This window comes from Rosa rugosa, chromosome 2 (assembly GCF_958449725.1).
Source record: "Rosa rugosa chromosome 2, drRosRugo1.1, whole genome shotgun sequence".
NCBI classification, from domain to species: Eukaryota; Viridiplantae; Streptophyta; class Magnoliopsida; order Rosales; family Rosaceae; genus Rosa; species Rosa rugosa.
The window spans coordinates 42,002,675-42,017,953 of NC_084821.1; the positions used below are offsets into that span (position 1 = coordinate 42,002,675).

Consider the following 15,279-nt stretch of genomic DNA (forward strand, 5'->3'; position numbering starts at 1 on the left):
TCGGTGGTTTAGGCCTCAAGGAAGGAATGTTGCTAGTGCTGTAAAGGTTTGTGCAACTTGAGTATTGGTTAGTTGTATGTCTATTCGTGCTTGCATTGTTAACAGTGACTTGGCCAATGACTTTGCCGGTGACTTGAGGGTAACAGTGACTTGGTCAGGAATTGAAAAAGTGACATGACTAGTCACTTGGCCGGTGACTTGAAGTTAACAATGACATGATTAGTGAGTTTGTCTGTAACTTGAGGTTAACAGTGACTTGGTCATAGATGGTCAGTGACATGTTCATGACTGTGACATGGCCAATAAGTTGGTCAGTGACTTAGCCAGTGACATGGCCAATAACTTGAGGTTAACAATGACTTAGCTAGAGACCTCACTAATTGGGGATCTGGGCTGGCGAATGACTTCTATGGCCTGACACCATATAAAAAAAAATACAAAAAATACAAAACGCTAATTGGTTTAATAAGCTAGAGTTTACAATTGACCAATGACTTGCATCATAAGTCATATACAATTTTCTAAATATGTCCTTGCTACTGTTTTTCATAACCTTTTTCTTTAAGCTGAAACTTCTACTTCTTCTTCATAATCTTCTTCTTCACTTTCTTCCCTCTGTTTTCTTTTACCCTGGCCCATGTGTCTAGTTTGTATATCTTGTACAAAATTGTGAAAATGAGAAATCAGTGACTTTTATAGTTACATGATCAGTGACATGGTCATGACTGTGACATGGCCAAGAACTTGGCCAGTGACATAGCTAGTGTGTTAATAGCGACTTGGCCAGTGACCTCACTAACTAGGAACCTGGCCTGTGACTTGGTCAGTGACAGACCTGGCCAGTGACATGGATATAAAAGTGACTTTACCAGTGACTTAGCAAGTGACATGTGATTGACAGTGGCTTAGTCAGTGACTTTGACAGTTATGTGCTCAATTACATGGTCATGACTGTGACATAGTTAGTGACATGCAATATGACTTGGTCAGTGATATGGAGATAGCAGTGACTTTGCTAGTAACTTGGCAAGTGACATGTGATTGACAATGACTTGGTCAGTAAATTTGATAGTTACATGATCACTGATCAGTGTCATGGTCATGACTGTGACATGATCAGTAACTTGGCCAGTGATATAGGTAGTGACTTAAGGTTAACAGTTACTTGGCCAGTCACCTCACTAACTAGGAATCTGGCCAGTGACTTAGTCTGTGACTTGTGTATAATAATGACATGGTCAGTGACATAACCTGGCCAGTGAATAACCAGTGACTTGATCAGTGACATGTGTATGACAGTAATATAGTCAGTGACATGCAATGTAACCTGGCCAATGACATGGATAAAACAGTGATTTTGCCAGTAACTTGGCAAATGACATGTGATTAACAGTGACTTGGTTAGTGACTTTGACAGTTACCTGATCAGTGACATGGTCATGAGTCATGGCTATGATATGGCTAGTGACCTCACAAACTACGGACCTGTTCAGTGACTTGGTCAATGACATATGTATAACAATGACATGGTCGTTAACAGTGACTTGGCCAGTGACTTGACTAACTAGGGACATAATCAGTAACTTGGTCAGTGACCTAACTAACTTATGCTAGCATTCTACAGTGGCAGCTCTGGCTAATACTCTTCAATACCAGGTCGCCCAATCTCTCTCTATGGTTGTTGTAAGAAGGTCCACAAGGAACTTTATTCTACGATGGAGGCTGAATGCCGGGATCTCTCCGTCAAATTGATTCCGATCAATTTTGGTAGTGGTCTGGGCGGCTCAACATATGATCCTGATCAATCTAGATCTCTGTCTCTTTCCATCACCCAGGCCATCAATCTCATGCTGGCCACGGGCTGGACCGCGTCCTACTCATCGGTGCTCCGACGCCCTAAACCTAGATCCCATTGGGTTGACGCTGCAACTGCTTGGTGTCGCCCAGGCATGGAATTGGCCGAAGTCTTCGCCAGTATCAACGATGTTGGGTTGGTCTTGGCCGGCTCTGCAGAAGTTGCCGGAGATGAGGGTGGCCCATTGCTGGATGTCCAGATCAATGTATTTGAGCCCTTTTTGGGCTCAAATTCGAGCGCAGTTTTCAGTGGAGGAGGGGACAGCGAGCTTACTTGCAAATGGCTTCTTGGGCTGCTAAGTGGGCTTGGTCTTTCTTGGGTCCAGAAGAACTATTGGGTCTTTGTACCCAAGTTTTTAGTTTAGTTTTGTTAAGCTTCACCTATTACTATGCATTACTAGTTCATAGTTGAATAGACTTACTTTAATAAGTGAGCAAGACATATCTAATGAATGGACCTATTCTATGTACCATCGAGGTTTCACCATGACTTCTTGTCTGTCTATAGATGGCAGCGGAAGGGTATGTAATGGTCATTCTGGCCTGACCTTCTTTATCAATGAAATCTATGATAATGTTTTATTCAAAAAAAGAAAAGGAAAAAAGAATAGATTAGATGTCCTCGAGAAAAACAAAGATAGTACCATTTGCCGTAAAAAATTTAGGATGTACTCATAAAGCTTTGTTAGATAATTCATTTGATTTCATTAATCCATCATCACCTTTAAAAAACAAAACAAAACAAAACAAAAAAAATAAAAAAATCCAATACATGAGTAACAATTTCATCAGGTCTTATTTTATACAAATTTCGTAGGGTGCGACTATTTCCACCCTACTAAATGCTTTGTTCACCCTACAATAAAATTTTTTCTTTAAAATCCAAAAATTGTCCTTAAGTACAATTATTAACAGAAAAAATAATTTCTTCTGTTAATAATTGTACTTAAGCACAATTTTAAGGATAAATAAAATTTTACCCAACAGACATCCCAATTATCATCTCAGCTTCCTATACCAAAAAAAATATATATATATATATCATCTCAACTTCTTCATCGCTAGTCTACCAAACAATTAGTTAGATGAAATTTTCAAGCTATAGCAGCAAGTGAAAATAATTGTTGGTTAGTATTATTTTGTTCTACTTCATGTGACTCGTATTTGATTCTACGTCATAGTAGCTGATGAAGGGAGAAGATAGAGAAGAGGAAAAAAAATGAAAAAGTAAAGAAAAAAAAAAAAAGGCATGGGATTGCACCACGATGGTGTGCTTATTTTCTATTTCTTTTTTCTTTTCTAGTTTTACATTTTCAATAGTGATATCTTTTTTTTCTTTTCTAAATGATTTGATGGTGAAATTGGAAGTTTCAGGGTAAAAGTTTAATTATAGGGTGAACAAAGCATTTGGTAGGGTGGAAATAGCCTCACCCATTTCGTAGATACAAAGTTGCACTAGATTGTGGATAATGCAGACCTTGTAGTTTGGGCTTTGTTCAAACTCGGAAGTTGGAACCATGGCCTCTATCCACACACGCAGGCCCAGTTTTTGGTCCGAAGTATATTTGGTCTAAATCTAGGTCCGAGTTGGTTTTTCCTTATATCCCTGGAATGGATCCATGACCAAGCATTCCACAAAATCAAAATCAAAATCGAGCAAGATCCCCATCACCATTTTTCTGTTCTTTTAATCTATTTCCCCACACTTTCTCCAGAACGGTAGGTTTCAATTTTCTGTTTCTTTCTGAATTTCTTGATCTACGGAGGTCTAAACCCTAAATCGAATTTAAATTGCAGAAGCTGAGGCTTCCTGATTGTGTGGATCAAGATCGAAGAGAAATCCAGCAGCATGGGGTTCTTCATCACGAGCTTGATTTTCGTTGTGGTTGGGATCATTGCGTCTCTCTGTACCAGAATTTGCTGCAACAGAGGACCCTCTACTAATTTGTACGTCTCTCTCTTCATTTTGCAATTTCACTTTTACTTGTTTCCTAAATTCGATAATGCTAAGGTCACAATAATGGCATAATGTTATGTTGTTGGGGGAGCTTAGGATCCGATCCATGTCATTTGCTTCTGGATTTCAAGATAGAATCAGTGGGAGCTACTATGTTAAAAGTAAATTGGTTGAAGCTAAGCTAAGCTCTTTTCAGTTTATATCTGATTCGGAGAACTAAGCACTTCTCTTAGATTATGTTGGCCTTTTCGTATTGGGAACTTGCCCTTTAGTTGGTTGCGTGGTTAAAGACATGCTTGATTTGATTGTGTCCTTATATGTATCTATTAAGACCACCAATCTTAGATTCCAAACCCAGTCATGTTTGCGCTTCTAACACTAGGTTGAGATTATACATTGATTGATTTGGTTATTGTCTTATTGAATCAATTTATAAAAATAATATAAATAATATCTAGTTTCAATGTAATACGCCCTTGTCGATAGTGTAATTTCCTTCTTTTGCCATGTGGAAAGTAATGAACTGTATTTTCTTATGCAGGTTCCATCTAACATTGGTTATTACAGCCACAGTCTGCTGTTGGATGATGTAAGTTCTTCTCTAACATGTTTATCTTTTTTCTTTCATATGATACAATGAGATTTAGGATGAATCAATTGCTACTGTAGAATAATTAATTTTGCCACATTTGTATTGTAATGTGTACATGAGCATTTTTGGGTTAGATAGTTGCCCTCTTCCATCTAAGCTGTGTTTTATGACTTCGTGTTTCAGTCTAGAGAAAAGGATCTTATTCCAGAACCACCGTTTATGCTTAATTAGTTGACTTCCTTTTATTCTCACATAAATTCTCAACAAACTTTTGCATGAATAGGGGAGAAAATGAATAATATTATAGAGCTCATCTATTGGGCTTTTAACTCAACCAATCCACTTACACCCTAGAGGGTTCATAAGGACTAGCCCTGACAGGCATTGGCTCATTGCAGCAAACCAACCCAGTACTAGTAATGAGAATATGCGACCTCATGGTATTGAGTTTGCAGTGTCATCCATTCAAAGCAGCAAGAATAGAAACCTTCCATTTCAAGTGACATGACCAAGTAACCGCTTTAGTTGACCTGCATATGGTGACAGCTCGTTTGTCACAGGGCTAAAGAAGAGTCCATATTTGTGCATGATGAAATTTGTAATGCCTAGTAGAGTCAACCTTCCATGTGCGCACTTGTCTCGAGTATAGAATTATGTTGAATTGGTGCCTCTGTTGTTTATGTATATTTATCTTTGCTATTCAATCTGATACTACTTGAGCAGTTGAGCCTTTACAATTGATCTTTCATATGCTTGCTCAATCTGAAGTTGGCTGGTCAATTAATTGATTCCTTTTGGGCCTAGGTTAAAGTGATACCAGTTGTTTCCGGGGGGGGGGGGGGGGTGTGTGTGTGTGTGTTTTTTTTTTTTTTCTGTTTTCCAATGTTTCTGATTATCATACTTATCATGTGTTTTGCTTTGTCAGGTGGGCTATTGTATATATTGCACAAATGAAACCCCTCATAGTCCCCATTCTAAGTGAAGGAGAATGAGGTGCTGTTTGGAGAAAAGCATATATTCCTTCATTGGTTAGGTGCCGTTTGAATTATGGATTCTCTATTGAGAACAACAAATTTTACGTCCAATGGATTATTTTTAGGAATTGTATGTATTGTTGGAGTGTGGAGTTTGAGTTTGCTTGGTATTATTGGTCTACGTTACCTTCTATTAAGTGTTGTATTAACCGCTCATTCGTTTTAGAAATCACTGTCACTGAAAGAGTACTAAATGTGATTTAAATGAAATAAGTGGCAGATTAGAATATGCTTCTTTTATATTTTTGTGTGTAATGGAGACTATTCACCTCACACTGTAGCTGATAAGGATCACATATTGTGTGCCTTTGTTGTTTTTCTTTCTTTTCTTTTTTGGTTGAAATGTGCCTTTGTTGTTTATTTGTCTAATTTTTCTTGGATTGTAGAAAATGGTAAGTGAGTCTTTGCAGTTACGATTTTTGGGAAAAAAGAAGAGGAAAGAAGTAGAAGGGAATCATAGGCTATAGCTACACCTAGAAAAGTGGAAGAAATGTGATATGCGGTGGTTGTCTTAGTCCAAAAGCATGAGTATGATACAGGTCCTGATTTGGATGAGAATCTGTTAAAGAGTCCATATTTGCAAAGCAACCGAAAAATGAAGAGTTCCCATCATTGCACTACAAATTTAACAATAATATATTGATAATAGTTCATTTGGTCACCATGAACTTTGTACTAATATTAATAGTTAAAATTAAAATATTTAAATTTTAGCATTTAATTTAAACCCTATTATTTTAAAAAGGAAACGACCACAAATTTCTTAGTTAAACACAAGCCTATTAACCATATCATATAACCTGGCACCTGATGCATGTGCTAATCTAAGATTGAAGACTGTGCGCTTCAAGTTTATCTTTGGAGTGTGATTGTGTTTGTGAGGGACTTTAAAGTGAAATAATAAAGAGATTTCCGGAGTTTATCTAAGAAATTAAAAGCGAATTCGTTAATAAAACTCAATAAAATATCAACAGAAAACGACGACCATTTCAATTTTGGTTTTTTGTAAAACCCTAAAAACCCAATTCTCATCTGCGACAGTGAGCTCGACAGAAAAAGATGGCTACTTTGGCGAACCCGAACGAGCTAATTTCGACGACGTCGTCCTCAATTCCCACCGCATTTCACCACCACAACGCATTGACTTCCCCCAGAACATGCATTCCTCTGGGTACCAAAAGAAGGAGCGCAGCCAAACGACATCGTTTCGGGTCGGTCAGCTGCTCCTTCGCGCCCATGGAAACGGCCAAGATTAAGGTCGTTGGGGTCGGCGGCGGCGGCAACAATGCCGTTAATCGCATGATTGGCAGCGGTTTACATGTGAGTTTCTCCTCAAAAGTTTCTTACTTTCACTGGCTTCTCTTGTGTTTGAAGCTCTGGTGAAAATGTGGATAGAGATTTCATTTTTTTACCTTACATTTTGTACACCATCACAAAACAGTGTTTGATATACAAGCCCACTTGAATTGGGGTACTGGGTTTAGTTGAATTGAGTAAGCAATTTTAGTATGGCATTGTAATTTGGAGTTATATATAAGAATTTGCTGAAAGAAGTATTAGGAATGTTGTTTGAAGCTGAGGTGCAAATGCGGATAAATATTTGATTTTTTACTTTACATATTGTATATTGTTTGTGGTGGTGTTTACTGAAAAAACCCACTTGAATTAGGGTAATGGATTTGGCTTAAATTTTTGTATTAGCTTAATTGAGTAAGTAACACACTTAAGTATGGCATGGTAATTCAGAGCTAAATAAGAATTTTCTGGGAGAAGTATAAGGGATGTTTTGACTATTACTTGCGAGTGACTGATATCTGATGGGATGCTGATTGTTTTGACATTAGGGTGTTGATTTCTATGCGATAAACACGGATGCTCAAGCACTGTTACAGTCGGCTGCAAAGAACCCGCTTCAAATTGGAGAGCTTTTGACTCGTGGACTAGGTCGAGCACTCTCCTTTTGATATAGGGAATCTATAATTTGTGGGGGTGTATACGTGATGTATGTATGCATATACGATAGCAATGTGGTACCACTGTTATAATTGCTGCTATTTGAGTTGATGTAGACATTATCACTACTCTGTATTTGTAAAATTCTGTGAGGTTTTGTGATTTTAAGCATTTGATAGAAATGCAGGTACTGGTGGGAATCCACTTTTGGGGGAACAAGCTGCTGAGGAATCAAAAGAGGCCATTGCGGGTGCTCTTAAAGGCTCAGATCTCGTATTTATAACAGCTGGTATGGGTGGAGGCACAGGGTCTGGTGCTGCCCCTGTTGTTGCACAAATATCTAGAGAGGCAGGCTATTTGACTGTTGGTGTGGTTACCTACCCTTTCAGCTTTGAAGGGCGTAAAAGATCAGTGCAGGCAGGTGTCAGTTTGGTCCTTTTTATGCTTGTTGGTTATATATAAATTTGACAACTTTCCAAGTGCATACAAATGCTTTGATTTGATACAAATGTTCCTTTCCAAAGATGCTTGGACAGTTTAATTATGTTATTTAATCATTTAGCATCCACATTGATTAGCCGACTCTTATGGGTTTTACATGTTCTACTCTGTATTGAGACTGCATTTGCAATTTCCCATTTTGATTCTTTCAGGCATTGGAGGCTATTGAAAAGTTGCAGAAAAATGTTGACACTCTTATAGTGATACCCAATGACCGCCTGCTTGATATTGCTGATGAGCAGACACCCCTTCAGGATGCTTTCCTTCTTGCTGATGATGTTTTGCGTCAAGGAGTGCAAGGAATTTCTGACATAATCACAGTGAGTACTAGCGCGAAATGCTGAAACCATCATAAGTTCTAATCCATTCACCATTATATTGATTAAGCATCATCTTGTTCTGTCATTAGTTCCAATAATATTGGTGAATACATGATAATTTGTGAATAGAACAAGACAATTGTTATATTTATGCTACTAATGTGTATTTCTTTAAATAGTACGAAATACTACTATGAGGTAGTGGTCTTTGGATTTGAATTATTTTGCACTGCTAGTACATGCTTCTGCTTATCCAGATCAATTGTTGAGTTCCCTCAATTTGCAGATACCTGGACTGGTAAATGTGGATTTTGCTGATGTAAAGGCAGTCATGAAAGACTCAGGAACCGCAATGCTTGGAGTAGGGGTCTCCTCCAGCAAAAATCGTGCAGAAGAAGCAGCTGAACAGGCGACTTTGGCTCCGCTAATTGGGTCTTCAATACAATCAGCCACTGGAGTAGTGTATAATATCACTGGAGGAAAGGACATAACCCTGCAGGAAGTGAACAAAGTGTCTCAGGTACTTCAAAATTTTGTTTTCTTCAATCCTAAATTTTCTTAAGAGGAAGAAAGGAATACTTCAGATTGTCTGTTTACACTAAAATCTCATGACATTAAATCTGTTTAAAAGTGCATGTTCTGTTTTATGGGTGCTTCATGCTCATTTAGATATACTCTACAAATTTGGTTTTATAAGAGCCTGTCATCATTTTATTGTAAAACCCCTCTCAACTAGCAAACTGTAGGAAATTTTACCAATGTTTTGTCCCATTTAAATTTATAGTCCTCTTAAAATTCCATATAATCCTATTACTGCTATCTTTTGTCTCTAAAGAGAGTTGGAGCTTTCCTCGATACTACTTGCATGACATTTGGATTTCGGAGACTGCAAAATTGCTATGGCTTTTGAATATTCTTTAGAAATAATTACATTTAGGTGTCCCAGATTTCTCAGAGAACAATGTAAAGAGATTTGCTCAATCCTATTGTTTCACAACTTCTGCAGAATGGAATATAATGATGTGGAGTGAGCTCAAAGCAGCTCCTCAGGACATCTCATCTTACATTTCCGAGATGAGGAAAAAAAAAATTTCATAAATTTAGCTTGGTGTATTCATTTTCAAATATGCTGATGAAGCTTGCACATAATGTTCAATTTCAGGTTGTAACAAGTTTGGCGGATCCTTCTGCTAACATAATATTTGGGGCTGTTGTGGATGACCGCTACACCGGAGAGATTCATGTGACTATTATTGCAACAGGCTTTTCACAATCATTTCAGAAGACACTACTAACAGACCCCAAAGCAGCAAGGCTGGTTGACAAAGTTGCAGCAGGTCAAGAAACCAGGGGAATCCCCCTTCCCCTCAAGTCCTCCACCACTCCATCAAGACCGGCTACAAGAAAGCTTTTCTTTTAATTCATTGTTGCGTGTTAGTCTCTTTAGTCTCTTGTGCATTTGCCTTTGCCTTGTAATGATATTGAAGCTCCATTATAAGATATCATTGTTTTTCTCTATCAATTCTGTGCCAATTTTGAGTGCAGTTAATGAAATTTATGAATACAATAAGTGCCCATTACTGAACAATAAAGAAAAATAAAAATCACTTCATTGTTTTCTTAGACGAAGACAATCACTTCTAGGCTTCTAGCTATTGAAAATTACACATTTTGTGTAAAATGGTACCGGAATGCAACACAAAAAGGTTATCTATTCTACAAGTCCTCAGCTGAGTACAAGTGCAACTACTGCAACCTATAGATTGCTTTTGAACGTGAATACCAAATTACTTCGTTGTGCATACACATCCAAATCCAATAGGATGTTAATTTTTTCCTATTAAACAAATGATATACATATTCATGAGAACAATAAATAGCACCAAGTACAAATTAATCACAAGAAAAAAGATAACTCTGATTTGGGAGTAAAGGGGAGTACACTTTCACCAAAATGTTCAAACAAAGATGCGACTACATGCCCAACATCAGTCTCTTCTTTCCATGCCTGAGCAAGACCAGTAGACCCCTTTACCATTTGGCCACTGACATCCCTTCCTGACATTTGTTCCTTTGGTAACTGGTGGGACATCGATGATACACCAACATTCAAGCTCCCAACAGATGCGGAAAATCCGCCCGCTGCCCCTTGCATGTCAACTTGCATGGAGTTCATTGGTAATGCTCCAACCATGCCATCATGAGCTAATTTTTTGAGTGGTGGTTGCAGCATCAAGTTGTCGGTGCTTGCTTTGCGTTTATCTTGATTGAAAGGAAAAACGTTAAGCACAAGATTGATATGGGAAAGTGTAGATGTTAAGTTATAAAGTTAAATGAGGTAACAATCTTGGCAACCTTCATAGCTAGATGCTAAGCTACCATGTGAAGCAAAAAGGTAAACCTATGTATATATGTTACATCTCTAAGCTGGTAGGTCTCATGAAGTATATCCAAAGGAACATCTACAGACGTCTATGCATTGGAACACAGAATGAGAAGCTCCCAAGAACTTAAAGGGATCCAAGAACAATCAAGTATTTAATAAAAGTTACAGTACGATTTCACATATAGCCTGTCCCTGAAACAACAAAGGCTAATCTGAACATTGGTTCCAACTAACAAAACCCTACAACAGGTCACTATAATTATTATTGATTTGAAGCTGCTGTAATCGCACCTTATTTCTCGTCAATTCTACATACACACAAAACGTACATGCACATATCTACTGGTGACCAAGCATACACAAAACGCATCTACCATGCTTTTCTGCTCTTACTATGTGACGACCTCATCTTCTGGGTGGTTTACATATAGTATACCCTAGCACATACACATATTAACCCTCCCCACCCTAAACCATCCTCCAAAGACACATTATTACAAGACGAAGCTCCTTTATTGCCCCATTAGAAGTCAACCTTCAGGTTCTCTTGAATACACCCTCAAATAAGATCTTTATCATCAAAAGTGCATAGATATAACACTAAATAGTGGAGACATGTCAAAACCATAACACAAAGAGTGTCGTATTGGATGAACTCATATCCAGGCATTTATCATAGCAGTTTCAAGGTAAAGGAAGGCATACTTGTCATTGTTGTTGCAATCTTTCCATTGCTCTTCCAAACAGGATGAACTGGAGGAGACAGCAAACTGTGGAACGTCTTGAGCCGGTCATGCATGCATTGGCCAGCCGCACGCTAGAAGCAGTTTAGTTAGTTCCATGTCTGATTTGATAGAAAAACCATTCACACAACAACAAGTTCAGATTGAATTATGAACTAACCAGCAAGGCCCCATAGACACGCCAAGCTTCATGCCTCTTTATCTCATTTTTTTGCTTCTCAAGTATCATTTCTGGTTCAAGAAGTTGCATATACGAATCGAGATTTGGTAGTATAAGCAAGCGAACCTGTTCAAAGTGAAAAAGTGTAGCAATTTACTTAAAACAACAGAAAAAGGAAAAGGTGTTTCTACTAGGAAAAGCAGAAGCCCACTCAGACAATGCAAGCAGCTACAACTAAGACCACACGAGAATGTGCTAAACTGCTAATACACCAATAATGCAACCTTGGTAGAAAAGTCATCTAATACAAAAGCATTTAGGAGAGAATACCACATTGGGACCAAGAGCTGCTAGCCCTTGAATTGCACCATAATGTTGGGGTAATGCTTTGGTTGGGTCCAAGAAAGCATGAAGCAAAGTCCTTGTCAAACGTGGCTGAAGATTATGATAAACATGTCCAAATCTGCAACAATACATTGCTCATGGTTAGAATTATTCAAACCAAAATGAAATTGAAATACTTAGAATTCCAAAGGCGGGATTCTACATTCTCCAACATGCCCCCTTAAACCATGTTAGAGTTAGAGCATCCAATCTCTGTGTGTGTGTGTGTGTGTGTGTTGATGTAAGACAACAACTTAATAAGACTTAGAATCTCATTAGTTTGAAGAGTCAATTAATTCAGAAAAAGAAATTGCAAGGGAAAATTGATTGGAGCGTCAGACTATGCTTTCTTAAAATTGGTCCCAGATCAGGTTTGTGAAAACATGGTTCTTGGTTTATTGAAACAAGTCCGACTATAATGTACATTTGTTTATGTATTTCCATCGTATAAATCCATTAAAAGTTCATGATATATGCCCACCTTTACCTTATATGTTTCTAAAATGACCTTCCAACAATAAGGAGAAGATTTGCCAGTGCAGAATGGACGAAACATGATTAATCAAATTGAAACTAATGATCATACTTCTTCTTTGGAGCAAACTTATCTACCTCAGTAACTTGCAAATGCATATGCAGAACATTGTTTCATATGATTTTGCCTCAAACAAAGAAATAAACTTAACAAAAAGAGAATCTTCACCTTTTGCAAATTGAAGAAACCAGGTTGGCAGTAAAGTTTCTAAGTTCCCAGTGATTGTCAGTATATCTATTCCCTAGTCTTTTTGCAACAAGGCAGGTAATAACAGAAGGCATCAATTGGTGTAGCTGGAAGAAATTACCAAATTAGATGGATGCAAATTCACTTGAAACTAAGCATATAAATTTCAAATACATAAACTGGTCATTATTGATGAAAATGTATATTTCTTTGTACTTCAAAAGTTGATAAAAGGAAGTGCTTACATAAGGTTCAACATGTATGTGAGGATTTTGAAGAAGGCTCCGGACAAGACGCATTAAAGCAAATAGGAGGAGAAAATTATTCAAATTGCGCGTAACCTGAGATGATTACAGGAAAACACTACCACAAATAAGAAACATATAGTAATGAGTCCCAATTTGGAGTTATCATCACAGGATTACCTCATCAGCAACGAAACATGTAAAGTAAGGAACCAACGGATGGAGCCCTGAATCTGTTGCCAAGCTCACTAATGCTTCTTTAAAAAGGATTGAGGTAGACCTTTGAGTAAGCCCTGTAATCTTCTCAAAGTAAAGCTGCAGAAACCACAGAGAAATTATGGCACTAAAATGTTATTTTGCGAAAAAGGCATACAGAACATGGAAAGAGATGTACCTGAAGTTCCTTTGATAGTACATGCTTAACGGGCAGTTTAACATCTACAGGAAGTCCGTCTTCCTTGTATTCAGATTTTTTGACATCAGAGTATACAGCAAGCGCTAAAAAGAAAAACAGAATACCAATCCAAATTAGAAGTTTAAAGTATAAAAAACGTAAAACTTCAGAAGGCAACACAAAGATTATATCATCATTGATCAGAGAAGCATGTGATTAACAGGTTTTATGAAAATATGCAAATGATAATTCATGGTATGTGCCTGCCTCAGCATGGTAGACTAGGATAATAACTTGGTAAAAGATCAAATCCCTCATTTAGCCAAGAAACCTTGCACCTAAGTTTAGGCACAATACCTTCAACTGGAGCATTTTCTGGAATTGCAGGTTGAACACCTTCGATTGCCAGCCAGTGAGCAGTAACTGACACATCAAATGGTGCTTTTGGCAAAGGTGCCTCAATCACCTGTATGTATCATGCGATACGTATAATATGAGAGGTTAAGAAAATTATTATATTTAGCATGGAAAATCATGTTTAAAGTTGTCAACAAGTTCTTACATCTTTAAATTCAACATCCTTGTCATCTATGTAGAACAAATCCCTATGTCCAGCAGCTCTCTTGAACCTCAAAGGATCTCCAGAACCAAAGCCATATATTGGCTAAGGCAGGTAGAAGACAAGCAAACAATTATTCTTTTTACGAGAAAGTATGACATGAGCCTAGATAGATACGACCAGAAACTGAAAGTAAACCCCAAAACCATCTAAATAACAATACAGCTTACCTCCACATTTCTCAATTTAAGTGCGCTATCCACATCATCGGTTGTCAGAATAGTCCGTCTCGAGTGTCGCATGCATTTGATGGCCTCCTGCATTTTATGATTCAAACACTTTCATCAATTGCTACTTTTATTGAATCTGTGTAACGAAGCATTCCTCACAAACTGTTTGCAATTGGTACTTAAATCAACACTACCTTAAAAACATTTTAGGCGGATAAGCGTTTGCACCGTTAAAACATTTGGATATGTCTAATTCCTATATCCAAACCTGATGCTAAACTAAACCTAGTTCTTTCCAATTTTTGTGACAAACTACAATGTTGAACCAAAACACAACACTACACAATGCTAATGATAACTCCACAAAATTGAGAAACAAAAACATATCATATGACCACAACAACATGGGAATACCTGCATGATCTCGCGAACCCGGTACTCGACATCTGGGGTGAGAGCAAGTGCAACATCAGGAGACAAATTGGTAATGCCAATGCTCTGCGCTACGACCTCAATTGCTTCTTTAGGCACGTTGCTCATCTCTAATATTCTGGGTAATCTTTATTTCACTCGATTAATCTTCATAAGCAAGAACCCACTTAGTTAGAAGCTGAGTATGTTATTTCTAGCAATATGAATGAAAGAAAATCCCAAGAACTCATCTGGGTCAGCTTCATATGATGATATTACCTAAAGTAAGTCCGAGTTATGGATTTAGTGGTAGTGATGGAGGACTGCCGGTGATGGAGTCGCAGGTTTAGAGAAGAGACACGGTTCGGAACTTCGGAATTTTGGGCCTACGAGGACGGAAGGAATGAACTAAATTTCCCTGTATTTCTTAAATTTTAGGAGCTGTGGGGGATCTCGTCTTTTTCCTTTTCTGTTTTTCGTCAAATAGCTCCTTCATTAAAAAAATAATAAAAAATACTTATAAGTGTTATTTTGAAACTTTAATTATTCATATAGCCGGCTCATATTTTTTATCTTCATACGGTCACCTACATAATGCTTCAATTTTTTCCCTCCTTATGAGTAACCTATTCCAATTTGCATCCATTTTGCTCCACACACACTCTCTCTCTCGCTCTCCCCCCCCCTCCCTTTCACAAACGGCAAAACACCTGATCGTCGACGGCAAAACACCTGATCATCGACAGCAAGCAGCTCCCTCCCTCCCTTTCACAAACTGCAAAACACTTGATCGTCGACGGCAAAACACCTGATCATCGACGGCAAGCAGATTTTG

General features: G+C 37.9%; 3 protein-coding genes across 3 annotated transcripts; 2 read left to right on the forward strand and 1 right to left on the reverse strand.

Moving 5' to 3' along the window:
• Positions 1-3,425: 3,425 nt before the first annotated feature.
• On the forward strand, positions 3,426-5,679 carry LOC133732152 (V-type proton ATPase subunit e1). The gene is made up of 4 exons (XM_062159636.1): positions 3,426-3,573; positions 3,652-3,801; positions 4,353-4,400; positions 5,329-5,679. The coding sequence occupies exons 2-4, from the start codon at positions 3,704-3,706 to the stop codon at positions 5,393-5,395; spliced, it is 213 nt and encodes a 70-aa protein (XP_062015620.1). The 5' UTR covers positions 3,426-3,573; positions 3,652-3,703; the 3' UTR covers positions 5,396-5,679.
• A 748-nt stretch (positions 5,680-6,427) lies between these two features.
• Positions 6,428-9,733, forward strand: LOC133733992 (cell division protein FtsZ homolog 1, chloroplastic). Its single transcript, XM_062161656.1, has 6 exons — positions 6,428-6,757; positions 7,282-7,381; positions 7,578-7,807; positions 8,044-8,211; positions 8,498-8,731; positions 9,374-9,733. The coding sequence occupies exons 1-6, from the start codon at positions 6,497-6,499 to the stop codon at positions 9,629-9,631; spliced, it is 1,251 nt and encodes a 416-aa protein (XP_062017640.1). The 5' UTR covers positions 6,428-6,496; the 3' UTR covers positions 9,632-9,733.
• A 209-nt stretch (positions 9,734-9,942) lies between these two features.
• Positions 9,943-14,882, reverse strand: LOC133733991 (transcription initiation factor TFIID subunit 6-like). The gene is made up of 13 exons (XM_062161655.1): positions 14,724-14,882; positions 14,448-14,612; positions 14,034-14,120; positions 13,807-13,908; positions 13,602-13,710; positions 13,245-13,348; positions 13,031-13,165; positions 12,851-12,946; positions 12,588-12,712; positions 11,831-11,963; positions 11,501-11,626; positions 11,303-11,414; positions 9,943-10,473 (listed from the first exon to the last, which is right to left on the reverse strand). The coding sequence occupies exons 2-13, from the start codon at positions 14,571-14,573 to the stop codon at positions 10,109-10,111; spliced, it is 1,620 nt and encodes a 539-aa protein (XP_062017639.1). The 5' UTR covers positions 14,574-14,612; positions 14,724-14,882; the 3' UTR covers positions 9,943-10,108.
• Positions 14,883-15,279: the final 397 nt, after the last annotated feature.